This window comes from Sus scrofa, chromosome 12 (assembly GCF_000003025.6).
Source record: "Sus scrofa isolate TJ Tabasco breed Duroc chromosome 12, Sscrofa11.1, whole genome shotgun sequence".
NCBI classification, from domain to species: domain Eukaryota; kingdom Metazoa; phylum Chordata; class Mammalia; order Artiodactyla; family Suidae; genus Sus; species Sus scrofa.
The window spans coordinates 49178799-49205788 of record NC_010454.4 but is presented as its reverse complement, the minus strand read 5'-3'; the positions used below and the strand labels follow the sequence as shown (position 1 = coordinate 49205788).

The window sequence follows — 26990 nt, the reverse complement described above, 5'->3', positions numbered from 1 at the left end:
CCAGCCGAGTCTGCAACCTACACCACAGCTCACAGCAATGCCAGATCCTTAACCCACTGAGCAAGGGCAGGGATCGAACCTGCAACCTCACGGTTCCTAGTTGGATTCGCTAACCACTGAGCCACAAAGGGAACTCCTATCTACTATTTTTAACTGTCTGTGAAAATATGAAATTATTATCTTCTATAGATGATTCAGATTGTCAAGAATTTGACCCAAGCTGTTGGAAAATGACATAATTCACCTTTTAAAGATTTCTGGGTCTGGAGTTCCCATCATGGCGCAGTGGTTAACGAATCCGACTAGGAACCATGAGGTTGTGGGTTCGGTCTCTGCCCTTGCTCAGTGGGTTAACGATCTGGCGTTGCCATGAGCTGTGGTGTAGGTTGCAGATGCGGCTCGGATCCAGTGTTGCTGTGGCTCTGGCGTAGGCCGGTGGCTGCAGCTCCAATTCAACCCCTAGCCTGGGAACCTCCATATGCCGCGGGAGCAGCCCAAGAAATGGCAAAAAGACAAAAAAAAAAAAAAATATTTCTGGGTCTCTAAAACACCAAGTATATGGAGTTCCCATCATGGCGCAGTGGTTAACGAATCCGACTAGGAACCATGAGGTTGTGGGTTCGGTCTCTGCCCTTGCTCAGTGGGTTAACGATCTGGCGTTGCCATGAGCTGTGGTGTAGGTTGCAGATGTGGCTCGGATCCCGCGTTGCTGTGGCTCTGGCGTAGGCCGGTGGCTGCAGCTCCGATTCAACCCCTAGCCTGGGAACCTCCATATGCCGTGGAAGCGGCCCAAGAAATAGCAAAAAAAGACAAAAATAAAATAAAACAAATAAAACACCAAGTATAAGAAATACCCAATTATTTTCTTTTTAACCATGAAGGATGTGATTACAAATATGTATGAATCTCTGTAAATGAATGACCAAAACATGAAGGGAATGAAAGTATTTCATGTGGAGAATTCTGAAGGTTAGCCAGTTAAAAAAAAAAAAAAAAGCATAAACTTATTTTCTGCCTTTCCTTACAACACTATGAAGATCTGAGATCTGTTTTGTTCAATGCTGCATCTTCAGCCCTTAGACAGGACTGACATATAGTAACTACTTAATAAATCTGTATTAAATGAGTCAATGAATCCTGAAATATTGTGTTTAACTAATGAATGCAACAGCTTTGATGACTGCATAATTTTGATGTTATAGGTAAACTCAAGAAGGCCAACTAGTACGCAATATTTCAAATATTTTCCATAATTAAATATTAAGTGCCAAAGAGAACAGTATAAAAAAAAAAAGCTAAGGATGTAGACTCTTGGAAGAACTCCATATGCCTTAACTGCTCTATCCATCTCACATTATTCTTCTGTTTGAATTTAGACAAGGAAAGTTGACCTCTCCTCCTAAATTCCCTGCAACAATCATAAGAATCTACATGTATGTTTATAACTTTAAATGCAAATAAAAATTATTGCACTTACATGTCATTCATTGTCTCACCCATCTCCCTTTGATTCAGTCAAACATGCTGTCTTGGAGTCATTTTAACATTATAATTAAAATTATTTCATCATCAGTGTCCTGAGATTGACTGTCTGGAAAAGACTTATATAACTGGTATGTCAATTCCGGACAGCTAGGGTCAATGCAGGAAATAGAAATCACATCTGGTATTTTTGAACTAAGAAGATCTAAAACAGGGAAGTAGATACACAGGTATATCCTGAAAGACACTAAAGGGGAAAGAGATGGATGCCAAGGTAACTCAGAGATTATAACTGCAGGAAGAAGCTGCTTCCTATAGGACTAGGGAAATAGAAAGAAAAGGAAGTTTTACCAGAACCTAGGAGCTCAGAAGATGCAATGACCGCATGTCTGATGCTCAGATCTCTGAGGGGAGCTTCTGAGCAGCTGTCACTTGGTCCTCAGCTGATAAGATGACCCAAACTTTCATTCCTGAGGGTTCTGAGTCCTCAACAGTACTTCCTTTTGCTTTTGGTGGCTGTAGTTGCTGGTAGTCTCTGCTATTGGGCATATAATTAGAAAAGGCATCTGAGAAAGAACCTTAGAAAAGGTTACAGACATGTTCCTCCTTGCCACCCATTTAGCAGCAGCAACACAATGTCCTTGGTATTTGGGTTAGGTACTCCACCCAGTAGAGAAATCCCTTTTCTTCCTGAATGGCCTAGAGACATGCTATAATTTGGCCAAAGCTTAGCCACATAGTAGTAATATTAAAAAGTGTAAATCCCTAAAGATGATTATTGATACTCTTTTTTAAGGTTATAAATAGTTAAATTAATCAAAAAATAAACTTTCTGGAATAGATATATATGCAACTAAAATGTATTAAAAACAAAAGCAAGGCAAGGATGAGCATAGCATTCAAGAAGGGAGGAAATTCAAGAGGGCAGAGTCAGGAGAATGCAACTGGGGGTACCATGTAGTTAGATAGAAGTTATTACTAAAGTCTAACTCTCAGGTTGCCAGGTGGTCCTAAGACTATTTATAATACTAGATAGATGGATACTAAAAGCTCTGCATGAAGCAATGATGAGCATTTGTCTTAAATTAAGATCACATAGGAGAAGTAAGAGAGCAGGGCAGAGTGGTGAGACCAAAAGTTTAATTAGGCAACTCCTAGAACAAACCAGAGGAGAGACAGTACAGTTATACACAAAGGATCTATAGCTTTAAGAGGTAAGGTAATGTGGAAATAAAAACAAAAGAATGTGGTAATTTTTATGAAAGTAGTAAGGAGACATCTTCAGTGTTGTGGGATTGAGTCACTAAAAGGAAAATGATGCCTTTAATGAAAATAATTAACAATGGAGTAATTCAAGAAAAATAAGTTCCATTTGGAGTGTGTTTTCAAGGTTCCTGTGGGACATCTTGAGGGGAAAAAAGTGAAATAACAGCTAACACGAGGAAGAAATTGGTAAGTTCCACAAAGGAGATTCAAAATGTGCCATGTAGGATTAGAGGAAACAGATGTTTCATTAAATATTGAATATACTTTTGTTTATTTACTGTATTACATATAGTATTGTCTCTTAATTTTCAAAATAGCCCTGTGACATACATGGAAATAGCCCTCCTTTACAGATAGAAAAGCCATATCTCTGAAAGATGAAGTAACTTATTAAATGTCTTTTTAAGTCTTTTACTTAGTAAGATACTGGTCTAGGATTTGACTCAAGTTTCTTCGTGCCTAATGCTCTTCTCTTGACCCAGAGAGGAGATATAAAATACTCCTCTTCGAGGGCATCTAAATATGTCAGGATGTGCACACCTGTAGGAGACAAGGCCAGAACTTAGAGAAGCAGAGAGAACAAATCCATCCTCAATAGAGCACAAGCTGTAGGCAGGGAAGGGAAACACGGGCTCATACAGAAGTTATCACACTTTGAAACAGGAGAGAGAAATGATCCTGCACTGTTTCCATCCTCACCCCCTTCAATGAGCCAATCCAAATTTATCCATTGCAGACCAAAGGAGATACCAAAGAATTCCACAAGTAACATGTGATAGCCACTTAAACTACAGCTGTGATACGCCATGCATGCTTCTGCCTTTCCAGGAAGTCAAGGAACCTTTTAAATGCTGTGGCATTGTGCGGTTGACCTGAAACAAACAGACTGCCTGGTGTTTCTCCAACAAAGATGGGTATATTTAGGATCAGCAGAGAATTGCAATTTGGCGTTAGGAACCATAGTGAGGTATGTGAACGTCCCCACATGGCAAGTGCAGAACACTTTTATGGGGGAAAAGGAAGCTGGGAGAGTCATAGTAAACAAAGAGTCCATGCTTTTCATCGGCTAAGCTCTTGCCAGGAGAGGAGAGGAAATCTTTCTTCCTGTTGGGCTTTCTATCATGGCAGGGCATGAGAGCTCCCCCTTCAGGTCTCTCAGCTCTATTTAACTGAGGTTTCTATTTTATTTCATTTCATCTCATTTTGCTTTTCAGGGCTGCACCCGCGGCATATGGAACTTCCCAGGCTCAGGGTTGAATCAGAGCTACAGCTGCCCGCCACAATCACAGCCAGAGCAATGCAGGATCCAAGCTGCATCTGTGACCTACACCATAGCTCACTGCAATGCTGGATCCCTGACCCACTGAGCGAGGCCAGGGATTGAACCCACATCCTCATGGATCCTAGTTGGATTCGTTCCTGCTGAGCCACAATGGGAACTCCCTTAATTTGTTTACACACTGCCTATATTAGCTTCCCTTATGAGTTAGATATTATTGCTATCCCAACTTTTTGTTTGTTTTGCAGTAATGAGATATTGTTTCTCACAATGTGTTTTTATTTAGTTTTGTTTTAAAGTATAGTATAGCATGCTTACATATTTATGTAAAACATGTGCATGATTCAAAAGTCAAACATTTCATTTAAAAAAGTATACTCTGAGAAATCAACCCTTTTCCTACACTTTCACCCTATTTTCACTGTAAAGGTAATATTATTTTCCTTAATTTATGGTTTATTGGCCCTTTATATCTTTTTGTAAAAATAAGCATATTAAGCATATGAACATATAAAAGTATACGTATTTCTCTCTCTTACACAAACTGCAGCAAAGTATATCTACTGCTTTGCTCTTTGATTTTTTTTCACTTAATAAAGCCTGAAAATTATTCCATAGCATTCATAGAAATTTTTATTCTTTTCTTTTTCTTAGTGGCTACGTGGTACTATTGCATAAATGTACCATTGTTTGGTCAACCAATTTCCTCCATATGTTGATTTAGGTTGTTCCCAACATTTTGCTGTTGGAAATATACCTTCTATTATATGTTATTATGTATTTGGGAAGGTGTTTCTTTTTTTAAAGTTTCATTGAAGTATAGTTGACATACAATGTTGTGATAACTTCTGCTGTACAACGAAGTGACTCAGTTATACTGTTACACACATCCATTCTTTCTCAAAATTTTTCCCATGTAGATTATCATAGAATGTTGGGTAAATTCCCTGTGCTAAACATGCCAATCATGTTTAGCAGCTCCGCACTGGCCAATCACTCCATATACCACAGTGTGCACATGCCAATTTTGCACATGAGAAACTTCGCACCTAGAAAAGTTAATTAGCCTGCCCAAGCATACACAGTTAGTAAGTAGCAATGCTATGATTCAAACCCAAGTGGTCTGGTTCCAAAATCTACGCTCTCAATCACTATCATTTGCCTCCTACTTAGCTAAGACTGAAAGGATTCTTTATCAGTTTCTGGATGTTCATTTTCCATCATCTGCAGGTACAAACAGAGGTCTTAGAGCCAGATCTTTGTGCTCAGCCTCTTAAATAGACACAAACAACAAGTAAGATCTGGGTGATAGGAAGGGTAAAAGGTTCTTTGAGACATACATATCCATCTCTCCTCCAGTCATTATTGTTTAAAAGCAGCAATCACTGAAATATTTGAGGGTCATGATTTTTTAATATTTAGAATCTTTCCAATATCAAAGGGATGATATTTATCCTGGGTAGCTCCAGGAGGCAGGTTTATGACTAATTCCATATCAACTAATTTTTTTCTCAGTCTATTAGGTTCTATGCTATGCCATGGGGTTTTCATCCAGGATGCCACCAAGCAATGGCAATTAAACAGCATAGATCACAGTATTTTTATTTCAAACAATTGTAATTTTAAGTTCTATAATTCCTTTTTTTTAATTTTCTGCTGAGGTTTTCTACAACTTTATTCACTGCTGCATATTTTCCTTTACTTCATAGAAAATACTTATAATATCTAGTTTAACTCTTTATTTGGTGAGCCAGAATCAATATGGCAGAGTAGGAAGACCTGGAGCTCACCTCCCCCAACAAACACATCAGAACTACAAATACATATAGAACGACTCTCACTGATAATGACTTGAAGACTAGAAGAATGACTCTTCCACAATCAAGGCTGTAAAGAAAGAACCACATGGAGTATGACAGCAGAGGAGAAGCAATCTAGTAAGGACCCGCACCCAGAGAGGATGGTGATAGCCCGGTTTCCTCGCTGGGGGTTAAGGGGTTTGAGCTACGTATTAGGCAACCCAGCCTTAGAGTCCAACACCAGGAAGATGAACCCCCATATCTGGTTTTAAAACCAGGAGGGGCTTACTAGAAGGCTATCAGAAACTTAAGGTTCTGCTCTTGAAGAGTTTGTGCACAGGCTTGCTTGCTCCTGGTTCTAGCATAGAGGTAGCAGATAGAAAATTGCTTGGTGCTCTGGACAACCTACCAGGATAACCTCCAGCACATCCATCGGCCCACACCAGGCTCCTGCTCTAGCAGTCCCCACTAAGGAGGAAGCCACCATGACCAATGTACACACATTTACCAAAGAGCAGAGCCAGGTCAGGCCCCAAGCTTTGCCTCTAGCCAGAGCAGAGACCACAATTGCTGGTACACATGTGCACCCCAGAAGGAGCAGAGCTGGTTCAGCCAGGCCCCGCCACAAGCCAGAGTGGAGCTCAGCACTACCAGTATGGACATGTGTGTGCACATGGAGGGAGAAGCAGAGCCAGCCCAGGCCCTGCCTCTAGCCAGGGTAGAAACTGCCATTGCTGCCATTACACGTATGCATGCATGCAACAGAGAAGGAGCAGAGACAGCTCAGCAGTGCAGCTCCAACCTTTCCACCCCACCCTACTACATCCAAGGCATCCGCACCAGGGGAAAAAGAACTGGCACAGAAGTGTAGCCCCAAGCCCTCTGGCCCCAGCCATGCCCCCAACCAAGGCAGAGACTGCCATCACACTGGGAAGCTCAACTCCATCAAGGCTCCTGCTCCAGACCCTTGGGCCCCAGAGTCACACGTGATAGGGCTGTGACCACTATTGAGGCTAAGAGAAGCCAAAGCTCACACTTAGCTTCGGCTCTAGCTCTTCAGACTCCAGCCTACCTCCCACCAAGGCAGCAGCTGCCAGCACACCCCAAAAGAAGACATGACCCCTGCTTACTTCAGATCCAGCTCTCACACCAAACCCGCTGGGCACATGCAGGCTGCAGATGGATGCTCTAACACAGGGACACATCTTCAAGACCAGATTAGGTAACTATTTCACCTAATTTCATAGAGACAAAACAGAGAAATTTAAACAAAATTAGAAAACACAAGAATATGTCTCAAATGAAAGAACAAGATAAAACCCTGGAAAAATGCTAATGAAACAAATAAATTATTTACCTGATAAAGGGTCCAAAGCAATATTAATAAAAATGCTAACTGAAACTGGGAAAACACAGTGAGAATTCAACAAAGAACTAGAAACTATAAAAAGAACCAAATACAGCAGAAGAATACAGTAAGTGAAATGAAAAATACACTAAAAGGACTAACAGCAGATTTGGTGATACAACTGTAAATGAGATGGTTTCTCTGATTTCTCTTTCTGATCTTTCATTATTAGTATAAAGGAATGCAATTGATTTCTGTGTATTAATTTCGTAGCCTGCAACTTTGCCAAATTGCATCCAAACGAACAAAACACCTAGGAATAAACATACCTAAAGAGACAAAAGACCTATACTCTGAAAACTATAAAATGCTGAGGAAAGAAATCAAAGACCACACAAACATATGTGAAGCTATACCATGCTCTTGGATGGGAAAAATCAATATTGTCAAAATGACTATACTACCCAAGGCAATCTACAGATTCAAAGCAATCCCTATCAAATTACCAAAGACATTCTTCATGGAACTAGAACAAAATATTTTAAAATGTGTATGGAAACACAAGAGACCCTGAGTAGCCAAAGCAATATTGAAAAAGAAAAATGAAAATGAAGGAATCAAACTTCCTGACTTTAGACAATACTACAAACCCATAGTCATCAAAACAATATGGTACTGGCACAAAAACAGAAATATAGACCAATGGAACAGGACAGAAAGCCCAGATATAAACACAAGTAACACCATGGGCAACTAATCATGACAAAGGAGGGCAGTACATACAGTGGAAGAAAGATAGCCTCTCAATAAATGGTTCTGGGAAAACTGGAAACCTACATGTAAAAGAACGAAAGTAAAACACTTCTAACACCATACATAAAAATAAACCCCAAATGGGTTAAAGACCTAAATATAAGGCCAGACACTATAAAACTCCTAGAGGAAAACATAGGCAGAACCCTCTTTGACATAAAGCACAGCAACATTTTGTTTGATCCACCTCCTAGAATAATGATAATAAAGACACAAATAAACCCATGGAACCTAATAAAACACAAAAGCTTTTGCACAGCAAAGGGAACCATTAAAAAAATGAAAAGACAACTCACAGAATGGGAGAAAATCTTCGCCAACGATGCAACAGACAAGGGCCTAATCTTCAAATTTTACAAAAAACTCATGCAACTCGATAACAGAAAAACAATAACCCACTTGAAAAATGGACAGAAGACCTACATATACATTTATCCAAAGAAGAAGATTTTTCTTTCTAAGAATTTATTCAGTTCTTCTAGGCTAATACATTGGTGAATAACTGTTCACAGCATTATCTTATGATCATTTGTATTTATGTTATATCAGTGGTAAAAGGTCTATTTGAGTCCTCTCTCTTTTTTCTTAATGAGCCTGGTGAAAGGCTTATCATATATACATAATGGAATATTACCCATAAAAATGAATGAAATTTTGCCATTTGCAACAATATGTATGGACCTGGAGAATATTATGCTTAGTGAAATAAGTCAGAGAAATACAAATACTTTATGTCTTCACTTACATGTAGAATATTAAAAAAAAATGAATATAACAGAATAGAACAAATATAAGAGACTCCCAAATACAGAGAACAAACTAGTGGTTTACCAGTGGGAAGAGAGGTGCAGGGAGGGGTAAAATAGGGGAAGTGGATTAAGAGGTACAAATTACTAGGTATAAAATAAATAAGATACAAAGATGCAATGTATAGCACAGGGAATATAGCCAATATGTTATAACGACTTTATATGGAGTATAATTTATAAAAAATACTGAATCACTATGTTGTACACCTGAAACTAATATAATAAGTCAACTATGCATCAATAAAAAAGAAGCAAATATAAATACAAATGATTGGGAGCTTGGGCTTATTAGACACAACTTAGAATAGATTTACAAGGAGGTCCTGCTGAATAGCATTGAGAACTTTGTCTAGATACTCATGTTGCAACAGAAGAAAGGGTGGGGGAAAAAATGTAATTGTAATGTATACATGTAAGGATAACCTGACCCCCTTGCTGTACAGTGGGAAAATAAAAAAATTATAAAATAAAATAAATAAATATAAATGAATAAAATAAAATCCTTATCTGGTAATTCTAACAACTACGTCATCCCATGGTTAGTCTCCATTGAATGTCTTTTCTTCTGAGGATTTTCCAGTTTCTTCATATGTCTAGTAATTGTGCTTGATTCCTGGACTTTGTGAACACTGTATCATGGAGGTTTTGGATTATGTTTTGTACCTCCAAATTATTGGGGTTTATTTGTTTACTTGTTTGTTATGTTATGTTCTTGTTGAATACAGCACATAACTTGGCTGTAATCAAACTAGAACCTCTTTCTCTTGGGTAGCAACTCAAATATCAGTTCAATTCTTTCATCCTTAGCTAGAAACTGTCCCATTCATGAGTGACTCAGAGGTTATTAAGATGAGAAAACTGAAGCCTAGAGAACTTGATAAACTTGCCCAGGTCCACACAGCTAGAATTCAGTCCCAGGCTATCTGACTCCAGAACATTCAATCTTTTGTGACCATGCTTTGCCTCTCTAGATATAGGACTGAGAAAGAAAGACAAAGCAAGACTTTGGAGATGTTAATCTACCCAAACTGAGAAAACATGTCTTGGATTTGGTCTCTCTATATTCTGCCTCTCCAGATTCTAAGAGGAAGTGGTATAGGAGAAAGGACTCAGAACAGATAATATTTCTAGCTCAACATATGCATTGCTTTCTTTCCAATTTCTGCCCATTCAGCTGTGCTAGCTGCCATTCCATCCTGGTCAATGGATTCTGAACATCAATAACACACGTTCCAAACTGCATTACATTCCTTCTTAAAGGACTAGTTCACTATTTTGCTTTTGCCCGTGGTAGGAAAAAAAATTAAACTATATTTTTTTAAGTCTGGAATTATGTGGTTATTTTATTCCATAAAATGGAATAATGTACTGAAACCATTCAAATATTGATGGAAGGGTATATCATGCCAGCACTTCTAGCACACACATGAACTTGTTCACCGTTCCAAAGAGACTCCAAGAATAACGTATATTCCCAGGTCATCCATATTCTGTGCTGCTTTATCCTTTGTGTCCTTAATTAGATGAACCTGGAGAAGAGGGACTATTATGTGACCATTTCTAAAGAAAAAAGAAGAGATGCTATTTGCTAGGTGTCATTTCAGCTTCCACCTGCCCCATAGATCTGTTTGTGAAACTTCAACAAAGATAGGATCCAAGCTGTTGGCACCTGCCATGATAAGGAATGTCTAGCTTCTTACCCCTGGTCTGTTTAGCCCAAAGGAGGTATAAACAGTACAAGTGGGGCTGCTCTAACACAGCCTCAATCTGGACTAGGATTATCAAGTCTAGAAGAAGATGAGATGGTAAGGTACTCTCTGAGTCAACAGTGGTTCAACTCATCTGGTCTTTTTCACGGTATAAAAGCCTCTGTCTGCATCTCCCAGAAAAGTCCCAGAAAACAATCACAAGGCTAAACGAAGCAACCAAAGCTTACTTAGTTTCTTTGCTGATGAATGGAATGCTAGGATCCTGTTGGGATCAGAGAGATGTCATTAACAAGTCCCCAGTGCCTTAGCCTCTCTTGAACCAGCTCACAGCGGGGACACAGCAGTGGATTTTCAATTCTCTTGGGTTCTGAGGACCTCATAGAATTAATTATCCTTAGTTTAACAGATCTTGAGATCGGTCCAACCTACAGCTAAGAATAGCAGGACCTTAATTCCAGGGCTGAGGATGAAATAGCAAGAATACATTTCTCATGAGTTTTATGAATAAATAAAAGGGCAAACATTAGCAGAAAATTCTGAACTAAGTAGAAAAGGGATGCTAAGCTTGTTATTAAGCTCTATGTGGTGTACTGTGAACACAGCTTCCTGGGATGACATATGCTGGCATGATTATAATCTTGGCCTGGAGCTATTGTCCATTTTTCTCAGAATGGACAAAAATAAGAAGTTCTCTAACACTGTGAGACAAAAGGAGAAATTTGAGCAGATACAGCAATGGCAAGAATCATTATTCAACACACCTAGAGCATAATGCAAATTTCCTCTTGGTGCCTTTAGAAAGACATCCTATCATCTTCTTCTGACCGTCCACAGTGAGAGAGATGTACATGAAGCAGAAAGGAGCCTGCCAGTAATACCCTCAGTAATTGGTGAGAACAGCCAGGTAAGGACTAGGAAAGGAAAATACACAACTCCATATTGCTTCGTTTTTTCTCCTCTTTCTCCTCTGCCTATCCCATCCTATGGTCAGCTAGGAGCTTATCTCTCACAAACAGTCCTGAAACAGCAATGATTAGACTCGGCTGCTTTAGCAGCCAAAATGGGCAGAGACCTGGGTGCTCAATCTTACGGACCCTAAGATCATCGTGCTGTAAGAACAGAGCACAGGAATCAATGGTGACTTCTCTCCAAATAATTCTGTGATGATCCTTTTTACTCACCCTCCAGCTTCTGCAGGAAACACACAGACACTCACCCATACACATGTACAAACTTAAACACTCATGCTCACACACTGCATTAAGGCATCATGGCTTCAACCAAACAGGTTTTCTGCTATTCATGGAATCCATCAAAGAGTGGCTGCATTATACTGCATTGTCTTACTTTCATAGATTTCATGAGCCCATGGTTTCATTTTAGGGAAAGGCTTCCTTAATTCATTTATTTACTTTTTAATAAGTAGGACATTCATGTGGCTCAAACCTCAAAATCTGCTAAAATGCACACATGGAAAATCCCTCTTCTCTTGTGTCTCATTCACTCAATTTCCATACCTCCAACAAACAGCTACTGTTATTGGTCTCCTATTCATTCTCCTAGAGACTTTACCAGACATACTGGCCAACTGTTTGTTTGCTTTCAGAGCTGGGATTAAAATGTTTATACTTGAGACCACTATGAGGATATGAGTTGAGATATGTCCTGATCACTCCCGTCTCCCACCACCACCCACTTCTCTCTGTTTTTAACCTTATAAGGTTTTACTCCTTTTCTCCCTGGATGTTTTTTTTTTCCTCATCAGTGAGGGAACATGGGTTCTCTACATTTCATTTTCATTCTCAAACTTGAACTTGAATCCAGAGGACATGCAAGTGAAGTCCACCAAAAGTACATTTTCTTTCTTTGACATCTTTTGTCTCTGGAATCATAATGTTTCCTGTGTCTTCCTATGGCCAGGACTTTACTCAAAGCTAAGGATGAAACCACTGACAAAAAAGGTTCAGGCTGTTCCCTATGACTGATGTTACCACTATACAATCTCCCTGTCCATTCCTTCTGTTCTTTGAGGTTTGTTTATTCACACGATGGATTCTTACTGATCACCTACGTTGTACCACGCTTGGGGCTATTGCTAGATTCCCAAGATGAACAAGATAGGCATCTTCTCTGCCTGCTCTGAATGGTGCTCACAGTATATTGGAGGACGTAAATAAATAGATGGTCACAATCCAGAGTGACACCTATTGTGATGGGTGAGGCACAGGGGCAGGGAGGGCATGAGCCTGAATTTTTTTGTGAGAGGGTAAGTAGAGAAGGCTTCCTAGAAGAAGGGACATTTAAGCTAAGATCTGAAGCTTGGCTAGTCTGATGAATGAGAGAGGGAAGACCATTCCAGTCCAAGAAAATAAGATGGGCAAAAGTCCAATGGTGAGACTGCATCTAGATCTTTTAAATAATTGTATAATTGGTGCATAAGGTGTGAGGGGGTGGGAGGGTGGTCCATGAGGAACTGAAAACATCTATAATAAATGCCAGTATGATCAAGGGTCTTCAGGCCATGTTAAGAAATTTAGTTTATCCTGAGAATAATGAGGAGACACTGAAGGATTTTCAGTTGAGGCAATAAAATCAGATATGATTTATAGAAAGCTCACTCTTTCTGTGGTGAGGAGACCAGATGATAGGTGGGTATGCCTGGAGGCAAGGGGAACCGTTGCCCTAATATATGAAACAAATAATATTGTCCTAAATGACAGCAGTGGTAGCTGGCACTGAGGAAATGGGTAAATAAGAGAAACGGGTCATTTTAGCTATATTGAGACAGTAAAATTGTCATAATTTGGTGGTATTTGCATGCAGACAGGGTGGAAGGAAAAATGATTCAATAATGATATCCAGGTTTCTGGCCAGATGAGCTGTGTAGATAGCAGTGATAATGATTTCAGCATTAGATACGCCTTTAACCAATTCCAAACTCCTTCTCCTGTAGCTGTGCTTTTTGAAGTATTGGGAAAATATGTTGAAGATTTTTTTGACTCGTGAAATCTCCAGATGGATTAATGTCATACTGTCCACTCAAATACCACAAGAATTATGCCAATAATTACCTCCAGCCTAGCTGCAAAAGTAAATGTACTGGAGTAACACTTATAAAGTTTAAAAAATTTCTTCTCCCACTACAAACCTTCTCTTTCCCATGGCACCAAGCACAGGCACTTGAAAGTATTCAGTTGAACTATATGAAACTGCCATTTTTGTAGGACCCAAGCTATTAAATATCAGAGATTTTATATAATTCAACCCCACACTAGAAGATCAACATTGGCATATTGCATAATTTTCAGAGTTCACAATGCAGGGCTTACCAGTTCCATTCGATTAATCCAACTTTCTGCTTACAGACAAATGGAATGGGAAAACCTGACCAGTGTCTCAGATTTTTTCCTTCTGGGGCTCTCCCAGCAGCCAGAGCAGCAGGGAGTCCTCTTCGGGTTGTTCCTGCCCATGTACCTGGTCACAGTGGCAGGCAACCTTCTCATCATTCTGGCCATCTTCACTGATGCTCAGCTCCACACTCCCATGTACTTCTTCCTGGCCAACCTTTCCCTCGCTGATACCTGCTTTGTGTCTACCACGGTCCCCAAGATGCTGGCAAACATATGGTTCCAGAACCAGGTCATCTCATATGTGGGATGTCTATCACAACTCTATTTTTTCAGGCTGTTTGTGATGCTGGAAGCATTCATCTTGGCCGTCATGGCCTATGACCACTATGTGGCTATATGCTACCCACTCCATTACCTCATGGTCATGAGCCCTGGTCTCTGTATCCTCCTAGTGTCTGCATCCTGGATCGTGAATGCCCTCCACTCCCTCCTACACACACTCTTGATGAACAACCTGTCCTTCTGTGCAGCCCACGAGATCCCACACTTCTTCTGTGACATCAACCCTCTTCTGAGTCTGTCCTGCACAGACCCCTTCATCAATGAGCTGGTGATTTTCACTGTAGGGGGTCTTGCAGGCTTGGTTTGTGTGCTCTGCCTGGTTATCTCTTACGCATACATCTTCTCCACAATCCTGAAGATGCCCTCACTCAGGGGAAGCGGAAAGCCTTTTCCACCTGCAGCTCCCACCTCTCTGTGGTCTCTCTATTCTTTGGGAGTTCCTTTTGTGTTTATTTCAGTCCCCCCTCAGTCCGCTCAGCACAGAAGGGCACAGTGGCATCAGTGATGTACACAGTGGTAACCCCAATGCTGAATCCCTTTATCTATAGTTTAAGGAACAAAGATATCAAGTCTTCCCTGAGAAAGCTAATGAGGGCTAGGAAAATGCATTCCCCTTAGTGGTAGTGACCTCACATCCACTCTGTGGGTCCCCACCCAACTACATTCACCACAGTCAAGCAGTGAAGAATGAGAGAGGGAGAAAAGTAGAGACCTTCTTTCCAGGACTCGTGATCGGAACTTGAAATGTTCATGCCTAAGCTACAGGATGGCATCAGGACAAACCCATCATCAGGTCAATATCATTAGCTTAAGTTCATATAATCATAATGTTCTAAAATTATAGCCATCCAGTTGTAGAGTATAATAAAGATGTGCCTGAATCTTTCATAACAACAGGGGACAGCACACAACCAGAATAAGGGAAGAGCGGATTGTGCTATTGCATTTGGCCAAGAATAAACTCGAGGGAAGCAGGACTTTCCCCCACCATCACGAGGACCTTGGTGACTTGGCTCCCTATCAATAGTGTTTTAACACTGGACCTCCACAGGTCTGTGAAACCCCGGGCTGAAAGACGAGGCACTGGGACTGGGAAGGGTTTGATGGGGGTGGATTCTTTAGACAGACCTACTGCAATATTTTTATCCAGCATCCGAAACCTCTGTTCCTCATAACACCTTAAATTTCATTTGAAAACTTTACTTTTATCTTTGGGGAAATTTGTTCCAAGTCAGTTCATCGCACCACTTGGTGTAATGCCTGGCACCACTAACATGTGTGAAATCCCACTGGCACAGCTGCAGTCGTAAAGTTAGGGATCAGGAAAAGAATGATTTTATAAACACTTCGCATCTCTTGCCTGAATGATTGAAATCCCTCCTGGACATTCCCTAGTCCCCAGTTTCCCCATTCCATCCACTCTGCACACCACTATCAGATGAATCTTCACAGAATATAATTATATCACCAGGACCTCAACCCTATTAGAAATCTCAAGTAGTTTTTATACTGCCTGCAGAATAAAGTTCCTACTATTTACTCTAGCATTTAGATCCACCAATACCAGTGCAAAACAATACAGCCACAGTTAGCCCACACAGTTCTAGATTTCTCCAAGATCAATTCAGGCCAATACATTGATTATTATTGATGGTTACCAAAAAGCTACGTCAGTAAAAGCTGAGACAAATATATGTACAATAGGGTACATCAAAACCAATTAGATTCTGGAAGAACATAAAGACTACTACAGGGTGATATTCTTTCATTCTTGTCTGCTTCCCTTAAGGCATCTGGGTTGCAAACTTTGAGAATACAGATTGTGATTACTATAAATAATACCTTCTCCTGTGGAAATAAATTGTTGATAGCTCACCTGCTCCCTCTTCATCTTACAGTAAGCTCACACACCATCTTCTGTCAATAAAAATAGTACAGCAAAGCGGTAGAGAGCATTGGCTCTAGAGTTAGACAAGCAAGTCCAAATCTTGGCTTTGCCACTTTTAAGCTGTGTGACCCTAAGAAGTTCCTTAACCTTTCAAAGCAAGTATAACCTACCTCACTGAGTTGTCAGGAAGTTTGAATGTGATAATATATGGAAAGCATTGTTCGTGATAACTTAGATATGCATGTAAGCATGGAAAGGGATAATTCTTGGACTATAGTATATTTTCAACAAATGTTAGCTATTGCGGTAGTTCTCATTAAAATTAAAGGTCAGTAACAGCAGATAATGTGAATTCACTCTCAAGCTCTGCTGATAAGGAATCACCTCATCAGTCTGCCCTGTGAAATTAGAAGGCATTCTGTGCTGAAATCATTCTTTTGGAGAACATGATGGGATCTTAAAGTAGGATTGCTTTCTTATGGGATTTATGTGCAGGAAGAGTTCAGTCTACCTTTGAAATCAAGCTTACTAGGCACTTCAACTTAAAGTGAAAATTTACCTACTTAAATACACAGGTTTGTACCGTCCCATATTCCCTCCTAATTTATTGACAGACATGCATCTTTCACTGTTTAAATTAATATTCATCAATACTTGAGTTCTACTTTTTAAATTAAAATTAAGTGTTACTCTTTCACATTTATCTTTTGTATATGAATTTCCATATATCAACACAGTTTTCATGTTTGCCACAGTTATACATTCTGAGGTGTGCCAAGACACCCTTACACCAAGTTCTGTCAGTTTGTTTCACTGTACTGTTTGGAGATTAATTGACGTCTTTAAAATATGAAAAAAATCACTTCCACAGGCATTGCTTTACTGTGTGATTTACTCTCCTAGACTATATTCTTAAAAATAAATTCATCCACCTATACTTATGAATAGTTTTAAAGCTCATATTCTATACTGCCAAATTGCTATGAAATAAACTGCTTCCCCAAGGTCTCATCAACATACCATCACTGTTGTTATTTCTTTTACTAGCTTAACAAATACATAAAATAATAAAATAATTGGTAAAGATGACAATTTTTCCATAAGTATTGAAAATGGAAAATTATTCCTATCATCTAGGATTACAGCAAAGTTGCTATATTGTTACTTCTTACCCACTAGAGCATTTTTTTTTTATGGCTGCACCAGCGGCATATGGAAGTTCCCAGTTTAGGGGTCAAATCAGAGCTGCACCTGCTGACCTACACCACAGTCACAGCCACAGCCACACTACATTTGAGCCACATCTGCTAGCTACGCTGCAGCATGCAGCAATGTCAGATCCTTAACCCACTGAGGGAGGCAGGGATTGAACCCACATCCTCACAGACACCCTGTCAGGTTCTTAACCCACTGACCCACTACAGCATTTAATAGAGACATTTGCAAGTGAAGTATATGGTTCCCTCTGACATCAGAGGGCCATTTTCTGAACATGTGTCCCATGGAGAAGCATGTAGCTTAGCTGCTTCAGCAAAGAACAATGATTACCTTGCTTTTTCCTTACTTCCAATGACCTCCATGCTCCCTGCAACTCAACTTTATTACATTAATACCTTGTGCCTCTATCCTTGGAGGATGTGGATTTGAGATTTGTTCTCCTCACTTGGCTGTCTCATCAATAAACCCTTCCCTGCTGCAAACCTCAGTGTCTCAGCATTTGGCTTGCTGCACATCAGGCAAAAGAACCTGGTGACATAGAGAAACAGCCTAAGTGTTTGTCGAGGCATGAATGGACAAAGATATTATGGTATATACATACAATGAAATATTACTTGGCTTTAAAAAAAGGAGATCCTCCCATTTGTGACAACCTAGATCAACCCGAAGGATATTATGCTAAGTGAGATAAGCCAGATACAGAAAGAAAAAATGCTGCATGATTTCCCTTATAGGGGGACTCTTTAAAAAATTAAATGTGTAGAAGCTCAAAGTAGAACAGTAGTTACCGGGGGTGGGGAAGTAGGGGTAAGGGGTGATGTTTTCAAAGGTACAAAGTTGCAGCTACATAGGATTAATGAGTTCAAGAGATCTAAAGTACCACATGGCGGTACCTATGTTAATAATACTGCATTAGGTACTGGAAATTTGCTCAGAGAGTAGACCTCAAGTTTCTCAACAGGAAAGAACATGCTAATTAAACGAGAAATGGATACGTTAGCTTGACTGTAGTAATCATTTCAGTATGTAAATGTATATCAAAACATTGTTATAACCTTTGAGTATATATTATTTTAATTTAATAAAAGGCAACAAATTTGTAAAGTTTATCTAGCAAAAGATATGGAATGTGCTTACTCTGAAGATAACAAAATGTTACTGAGGTAAAGCAAACCAAAGATAGAGAACAATACCATGTTTAAGATTTAGGGGACTCGGTATTGCAAAGATACCCTTTCTCCTCCAAGTTAATCTCGTTTCAGTGCAATAAAATCAAAATGCTAGGAGGTCTTGTTGGGAAAACTGACAAGCCAAAATGGAAGGGGAGAACCCAAAAGAGCCAAAGAAGTACTAAAGAAGAATAAAGAATTTAAACCATATTACAATGCTCTTAAAAGATACAGTAATTAAAGAGCAGAGTATTGATGCAAGATGAGCAGCTGACAAAGAGAATCGGATAGAATCCAGCAACAGATTCATATAGGTACCTTCATCTGGCTAATGATAAATACATCAGGGAAAGGATGGTCTTTTCAATAAATGGGACTGACCAGGTGGGTATCAACATTTGTGGAGGGAGGATGTATCTCAACCTCTACCTCACCTAATACCATAATCTACTCTAGATTAATAAGAGATTTAAATGTTAAAAGTAAAACAATAAATCATTTAAGAGTAAAGTATAGGAGACCACTGTGAAAGATTTAGCAGCGCTTTCTTAGACGAGATACAAAAGGCAATAACCAAGAAAAAAACCGAGGAGTTCCTGTCTTGGCACAGCGGAAACGAATATGACTAGAAAGCATGAGGTTGCAGGTTCAGTCCCGGGCCTCACTCAGTGCGTTAAGGATCTGGCGTTGCCATGAGCTGTGGGGTAGGTCGCAGATGCGGGCTCGGATCTGGCATTGCTATGGCTCTGGTGTAGGCCAGTAGCAATAGCTCCGATTAGACCCCTAGCCTGGGAACCTCCATTGCCACGGGTGCAGCTCTAAAAAGACAAAAAGACCAAAATAAATAAATAAACAAATAAATAAATAGAAAACTGATAACTTGAACTACAATTGAAGATTTTTAAAATTAAAAGACCGTTTCTCCAATCATGAATTGAGGAAAACCCAAATCACAAGCTTGGAGAAGATATTCTTACTGCAACATCTGACAAAGGACTCATAGTTGCAAGATAGAAATAATGACAAACTAACTTGAAAAAGACAGATAACCTAATGGAAAAATGAGCTAAAGACTTGAATAGACGATTACACAAGCAGATATACCTATTGCTAGTACCCATATAGAAAGATACTTGACTTCACTAGTCATCAAGAAAATGCACATTTAAAATATAATGAGGGGAGTTCCTGTCGTGCACAGTGGTTAACGAATCCGACTAGGAACCGTGAGGTTGCGGGTTCGGTCCCTGCCCTTGCTCAGTGGGTTAACGATCCGGCGTTGCTGTGAGCTGTGGTGTAGGTTGCAGACTCGGCACGGATCCCGCGTTGCTGTGGCTCTGGCGTCGGCCAGGGGCTACAGCTCCGATTCGACCCCTCACCTGGGAACCTCCATATGCCGTGGGAGCAGCCCAAAGAAATAGCAAAAAGACAAAATAAAATAAAATAAAATAGAATAGAATAAAATAAAATAAAATATAATGAGATAGCACTATGCACACACCAAAACAGCTGAAATGAAAAGAACGGAAAAATACGAAAGCATGTTGTTAAGAACTCTCATACTGATAAAGGGAAAAAAAAAACTGGCACAAGTACTTGGAGAAATTGTCCAGAGCTTTCTATTCAAACTAGACACTGGACAGACCAGTGATCCAGAAACTGACCTCATAGGTTATACGCCCGAGAGAAATCTGTAGCTGCCCTACTAATAACAAACAAACAAACAAAAACCAGGAAACTACTAGTGCCCATCAATGGAGAATGAATGAATGGATGTTTAATGACATACTGACACAGAAAACATTATATAACAATGAACAATCTACAACTGCATACAACAATATGCAGATATACAACCTCAGATATACAATGCTGAGTGAAAGAAGTTGACACAAAAGAGTATAAACTACCCGTATTCATTGATGAAAAGTACCAAGTGTGTAAAACTAAATTACACTATTAGGAGTACGTGCTGTCACAGGAACAACGACTGCAAGAGAACATGAGGAGAGTTGTGGTGTGCTGAAATGTGTTTGTTATTTGAAGATTGGTTACTCACATTTTTCTCGTTTGTAAACATTTCCACCGAAATGTTCAGACTTGATTTTATTTCATAAACATTTTAGACATCACTGTGTTTCATTCTGTGTCCGATTATTTTATTACCTAGAGTCCCTATATGTCTTTCATCTCCTGTTTCTTGGCTTTTGGTATCTTATTTCCTGTGTATCTGCTTCTCTTTGGTCTTGTGCTTGCGAGTCTGATTGAAAAAAATTACTGAGAGAAATAATTTGAAGACCAGGGTGACATTAGTGTCCTCTAAACATAAGGGTTCTTTCTTTCGGTTTTACTTAGTATTTGGAGTCACTACCAACATGGGCTCATCCTAATCCAAATTTAGGGCTCAAGATTTTCCAGGCTTTGCTGACTCAAAGCCAGGCAAGAGCATGTGTGTATGTTGTGTGTGTTGTGTGTGTGTGTGTGTGTGTGTGTGGTGTGGTGTGATGTCTTCCTTAATATGGTATACTCTTACTCCTACGACCCTTTTAAGAAGGCTTTTGACTATGGAGTTATTTTATTCCGTATAAATAAGACTCATTTCCCAAGACTATTCTTAGAGATATTAATGTTGGAGCAATTATCCAGGTTCATCTCAACAAGCTGCCATGGATTGCTTCCCCAAGGCCTCATCAAAACTGGTAAACAGGCATGATGTGCTCCTAGTTCACCCCCTTTTTCTTCATGAACCTGAGATCCAAGCGTCAGTTCTCTAATTCCCCAACCTCATCGGGGCAGTTACAGCCTTTCATTCTGTCCCCTCTTCACAGGGACTGAAGATCCAGACACCAATACCTTCTCATCTTCAGCCAACGGACAAATCTCTAAGTCCCATTCAGGATCAGTCCTGTCGTAGGGTCCTCTATGTCCTGATTGAATTTTTATTCTAAACAGGAGGAAGCTAAAGCAGCAGAACCAGGCAGCTCCTGAGAGCAGCGCAGAACAGTGAGTAAGGTCAGGGTCAAAGGCTCATGTTCTCTCTCCCTTCTCCCTTTCTGATCTTCCTCTTCTCCATTTTCTTTCTCAGAAAGATGCTCACAAACTTCCAAAGAGTGTTCACACCATCTATTCCCTAGCTTTTGAAGACAAGAGAAAAATCCATCCGATTCTTACAGCACTCTACAGGTTCAAAGTGCTGTCCCATGCCCTCCATAATTTCCATGAGATTATATTTTAAAATTCCCTCTCCTATGAAAATCTGGACTTGACATGGAATTGTCATTTACCTCCTTTTACTCTTTAATCACGTTCTCCTTCAGTTCTATCAACATATTCAATGGCTCCTTTGAAGCCTTTTTCAGTAAAGCCTGTCACCTGGTCATTCTCACAGGCAGTTTCTCTTGCCTACTTTTTATCCTGCTGTATAGTCATACCTTCCTGTTTATTTTAATAAAAAAAAACTGTTAGAAATGCGTTTTAGATAATACATTGTGTCACCTCTGGGCATTGGGCTTCCCTTCTGGATCTTGTAACTGTTATGCACACATTTATTTGTTTAGTGCTGGCTGGATTATTTTATGATAGTCACTTTTACCTCCACAGTGGTAAGCCCCCAGGCAGCACCACCTTGGGTCACTGTGAACTGAAAGTAATGTAGAAAACTCTTCTTTGCTTTCCTGAAAATTCTCAGCTTTTAAATGCTGCTTATTGGCAGCTGGATGCTCTGTTATTTTCAACAGTTCTCTAGGGCATAAATTGCTCTACCAATGAATCCAATCAGGTTATGACCGCTTCGAGAAACATTATTTTAGGTCAACGTGAAATATCTGTTCTTCCACAAGAGGGTTCCTCCCAGCTGTCTTCTTCCTCGTTTTTCCCTTGCACATTAGCTGGCTGTATCACTCTTAAGTCCATGAATTGCCTCCCAATTGCCTTTTGCCACATCTCAGCTGCTCTTGAGAGCATCTTTTGGCTTGAACTTCCATGCACTGTTGCAAATAAAGTTGGTTCCTGATGGGAGAGATTAAGGACTATTTTGTAGGGCCCCTTCTTCATCCAGGCAAAATCTCTAAGCCATGGCTCTGGAGCTGGCGGGTGAGGAGATTAGCAATCTCCTCTCTGAGTGACCCTGCAACCCCTGGAAGCCGAGCACCTTGCTGAAGTGTGGTGGGACTGTTTCACTTTACATTTCAATCATTATCGATTACTTTCAGTATATAATAACAATTTTTGATAGTGGGTGTTCCGACAATATAGTCTTAATAACTGCATAAAACGACTGTGGGAACAGTATTAGTTTCAGGTCTATGTACTGTGTGAACCCATCCAGTTTAATGTGAACCCTTTTTATTTCTAATGGCATTTCAATTGATTATCTTAGATTTCCCAGAGAGATTATTCTATCAGCAAATCCTGATAATGTTTTCCTTTTCCCTTTCAATAGTTCTACTTACCCTTTCATGTCCACTTGTGCAGTACTTTTCCTAACGTATACACCCATTTTAAACTCTACTGAAACACTTCCATAGTATCATAGAACAATACTAATATTTAAGCACTTCAAGAGTATTCATGATAAGAGATTCCAAATATGATAGACATATGCCTGTGTATTGAGTAGGCCAAATCAGAAGCTGCTGGAATGATAAAGTGCACCAATGTCATGTTCTGTTCCGTGTCTATTATTACCTTAGTTCTCATGCACAAGAAATTCTAAACTAAATCTAAGACATTTTAAGGCTAAGAAAACTGAGGATCTTGTTGTCTGAAAGTCTCTATTCCATTGAGGGCACTTAGTAGACATTTGTTGGTGCTGATGTTGCAGACTCTTGGGGAAATGGATGAAATGGATGGAGGCAACCAGACTAGGGCGTCTGACTTCCTACTCCTGGGGATCTCAGAGAGTCCTGGGCAGCAGCGGGTCCTGTTTTGGATGTTCCTGTCCATGTACCTGGTCACGGTGGTGGAAATATGCTCATCATCCTGGCCATCGGCTCTGACTCCCGTCTGCACACCCCCATGTACTTCTTCCTGGCCAACCTCTCTCCACTGACCTCTTCTTCGTCACCAACCCATCCCCAAGATGCTGGTGAACCTTCAGTCCCAGAACACTTCTCATATGCAGGGTGTCTGACACAGCTCTACTTCCTGGTCTTGTGACCCTGGACAACCTCATCTGGCACAATGGCATATGACCGCTATGTGGCCATCTGCCAACCCCCACTATGTCACCGTCATGAGCCCTGGGCTCTGTGCTCACTCCTCGCCTTGTGTTGGGCACTCTCTGCCCTCTACGGACTCACCCTCACCCTCCTCATGACCAGAGTGACCTTCTGTGGGTCCCGGAAGATCCACCATCTTCTGTGAGATGATGTCCTGCTGAGGCTGGCCTGTTCCAACACCGAGATCATTCACACATCACTGATTACCACCGGCATCTTCATCTTCCTCACCCCCTGCGGGTTCATGATCACGTCCTATGTCCGGATTGTCAGAGCCATCCTCCGAATACCCTCAGCCTCTGGGAAGTACAAAGCCTTCTCCACCTGTGCCTCCCATCTGGCTGTGGTCTCCCTCTTTCTACGGACGCTCTGCATGGTCTATCTGCAGCCCCTCCACACCTACTCCATGAAGGACTCAGTGGCCACAGTCATGTATGCGGTGGTGACCCCCATGATGAACCCTTTCATCTACAGCTGAGGACAAGGACATGCATGGGGCTCTGGGAAGACTCCTTCCAGAGAAGGGCTTTCATCTGTGACATGAGGGCAATAGTATAAAAGGGGCTTTGAGTAGATCTGAGATTTCCTCCTCCATGTTCGAGGCAGCTTGTGAGACACGCATGACTAGGACATAGCTTAACGCAGAATGAGTTTATACATCTGGGAAGGAAAGATGTACATGTAAACCAAAGTCCCTAACCACAAAATTCTTGGAATAGATAGGCGCACTAAACACTAATACTGATTTCGTAAGACCAGATCCTTCAACTTATCCGACCACAGTACCACAATCCCATCCCAGCTCGCTGAAATCTATGTAAATGGATAAACTCACTAGCTAAAAGTAGGCAATGTCTGCATGACATATCATATGTATAACGTTCTATCAAACAAAGAAGACTTTAAGTCAAAACTGTCACAAGAGTCAAGAGATACTGCGTAATAGTAAAAGAGTCAATTTAACAGGAAATAAAAAATAAATCTCTGTGCACCTGAGAAACAAAACAGTATTGACAGACCCGATGGGAAAGGAGCCGGCAATAAATAATGTAAAAACTTCAATATCCACTTTCAATTGGATAGATCGATCATCCAGACAGAAGTTAATAAAGAAACAGTAGACTTGAAAACACCACAGACTAAATGGTAACAGACGATAGAGAATTCCATCCAAAAGCAGAAAATACACAGGAAAAAATTCTTTTTAACTTTCATATAACTTGTTAAACTGATTAAATCATGGCCTTTTGACAACTGAAAATAAGTAACTAGTCTGAACAGTTTTCTGTAAAGCACTCACAAATAACTAAAATATATTACTCAATTGACTCCTCTAAAAAAAAAACTATGCCCTTGCAAACTTAATTTGCCAAGAAAATGCAAACTGCTCAGAACAGCTAAAACGTAGTTCAGAAATGATAGTAATAACCTCTATAAAATTATCTAAAATTATAGTTAAAGGATGAATTTTTTTCAAAAGGTGCATTTTATTTTCAATTATATGACAATAAAGTAATATTGTGTATTACGTGAACATTTTGTTCACCTTTTCTTAATTAATATGATGCTGTCAATAAAGAGTAAAAAAAATAAAGTTAATGAAGACAGTGCGATTTAAGACTGAAAAAACATTCCAACAACATTAGGATATCAGAAATCTATTTTTCATCGTTAGAAAAATGACCTGAGGAACTCCATTGTCGCTCAGTGGTAAAAACCTGACTAGTATCTACGAGGATGCAGGTTTGATTCCCTGGCCCCGACTCAGTGTGTTAAGGATCTGGCATTGCTGCAAACTGGGATAGGTTGCTGCAGCTCAGATCTGGCATTGCTGTGGCTATGGTGTAGACCAGCAGCTGAAGCTCTAATTAGACTCCTAGCCTGGGAACTTCCAGATGCATCAGGTGTGGCCTTAAAAAAAGAAAAAAAAAGAAAAATGACCTGAAATACAAAAATTTCATGCAAAAGATTTGATCCATATGTCAATGCTGCATTGTGAACATTCTTGTATTATTACAGAAAAAAAATAAATATCATAAGTTTGGACTTGGCCTGAATTCTGTTAAATTCAGAGGATGTCCTACTGTGGCCAGTGGTTAGGTCTCTTGCATTAGCTGGGGTAGGTCACGGTAGGCCAGATCAACCCTCCAAGATTCCAACGGCTGACTGAAAAGAAAAAAAATTCAAGAGAAAAACAAAGGGCTTCACATTAACAGCTCGGTCAGAAAAAAAAGAAAAAAAATTGTCCATATTATTCAAATCAAGGAAAACGAATTGATAATTATTTAATGATTAGTAATTGACATTTTTGAGATCCTTATAAATATATAGAGTCTCTCTTATGAAATACTTGTTAATATTATACAGATAGAGAGACTGGGTCTGGTGCTGGTAGACACTAATCAACATAGTATTTCTAGAATACTTAGCAGGTGCTTTCTTTTTAGTCGGTCTGAAGAAAAAGTCCATAGAGTCCAGTCATAGAACCTCAGGAGTCCGGATGCTAAGGTTGCAAGATCCCTACGGCATGCACTCTCCAGCCTAACTTACGAAATATGTCTGCAGGTGACTTCAAGGCTTTGGCCAAGGATCATTCACTCTTTCCTTCATTATAGGCATGTGGGAATAGACTCTGTAGTCATCACCTGATTCTGCAACTTCCCTTACGACTTCTCTCAATCTATCCCCCTGAGCCTGAGGGACATTAGTTCCCAGTGTAACCTAGGACATGAAAAAATCATTAATAACAAAGTAAATTTCATTGCTTCTCTGGGACAAATCCCCAAGGAGATCTAGGGAAGGTATTTCTTAATTACTAGCCCTATTTACAGGTAGCAGAGGATGAAAACTCATGCCTTAATCCCATAGGAAGGCTGCCCTGGCCACCACAGCCCAGAAGACCTCTTCCTTCTCTGGCTTCTTTGTTATTTTCACTTCTGAAGTATTTGCTGTCTGAGGTGCATAAGACTGATAACCTACTGTTCCATCCAGTCCAGTTATTGCTTTGGGAACATCACCTCAAAACCAGAGAAGAAGGCTTACAGCAAGCAGCGTTCCTGCTGCAACAATTTTTAAAACAGATAACCTTTAAAATCAGATTTGAAAAGCATCCGGGAGTTTCAGAAGCAACAAAACCTGCATAAATTAAAGCTCCAGAGAGAGAAAGACTCTTCTGATTTGAAGTGAGGTCAACGGGCTAATTTTAAATAGGAGACTAACTATTTGCTGAATCTAGGCACAGACTGTGGCAAAAGATCTCCTCTGGGGAAGAGAAGCATCAAGCTGTAGCAGGCATACAG

At 40.1% G+C, this 26990-nt stretch overlaps 1 protein-coding gene, 1 long non-coding RNA gene and 1 pseudogene across 2 annotated transcripts; 2 read left to right on the top strand and 1 right to left on the bottom strand.

Moving 5' to 3' along the window:
• LOC110256085 lies at window positions 5675-18104 on the bottom strand. The gene is made up of 2 exons (XR_002337319.1): window positions 17699-18104; window positions 5675-7061 (listed from the first exon to the last, which is right to left on the bottom strand). It is a non-coding gene; the product is annotated as an uncharacterized LOC110256085 (long non-coding RNA).
• On the top strand, window positions 12110-15239 carry LOC100516336 (olfactory receptor 1G1-like). The gene is given in 2 exon segments (XM_021067655.1): window positions 12110-14562; window positions 14565-15239. Coding segments are annotated over 2 exon segments (939 nt in total). The 5' UTR covers window positions 12110-13874; the 3' UTR covers window positions 14816-15239.
• On the top strand, window positions 23217-24230 carry LOC100516152 (annotated as a pseudogene).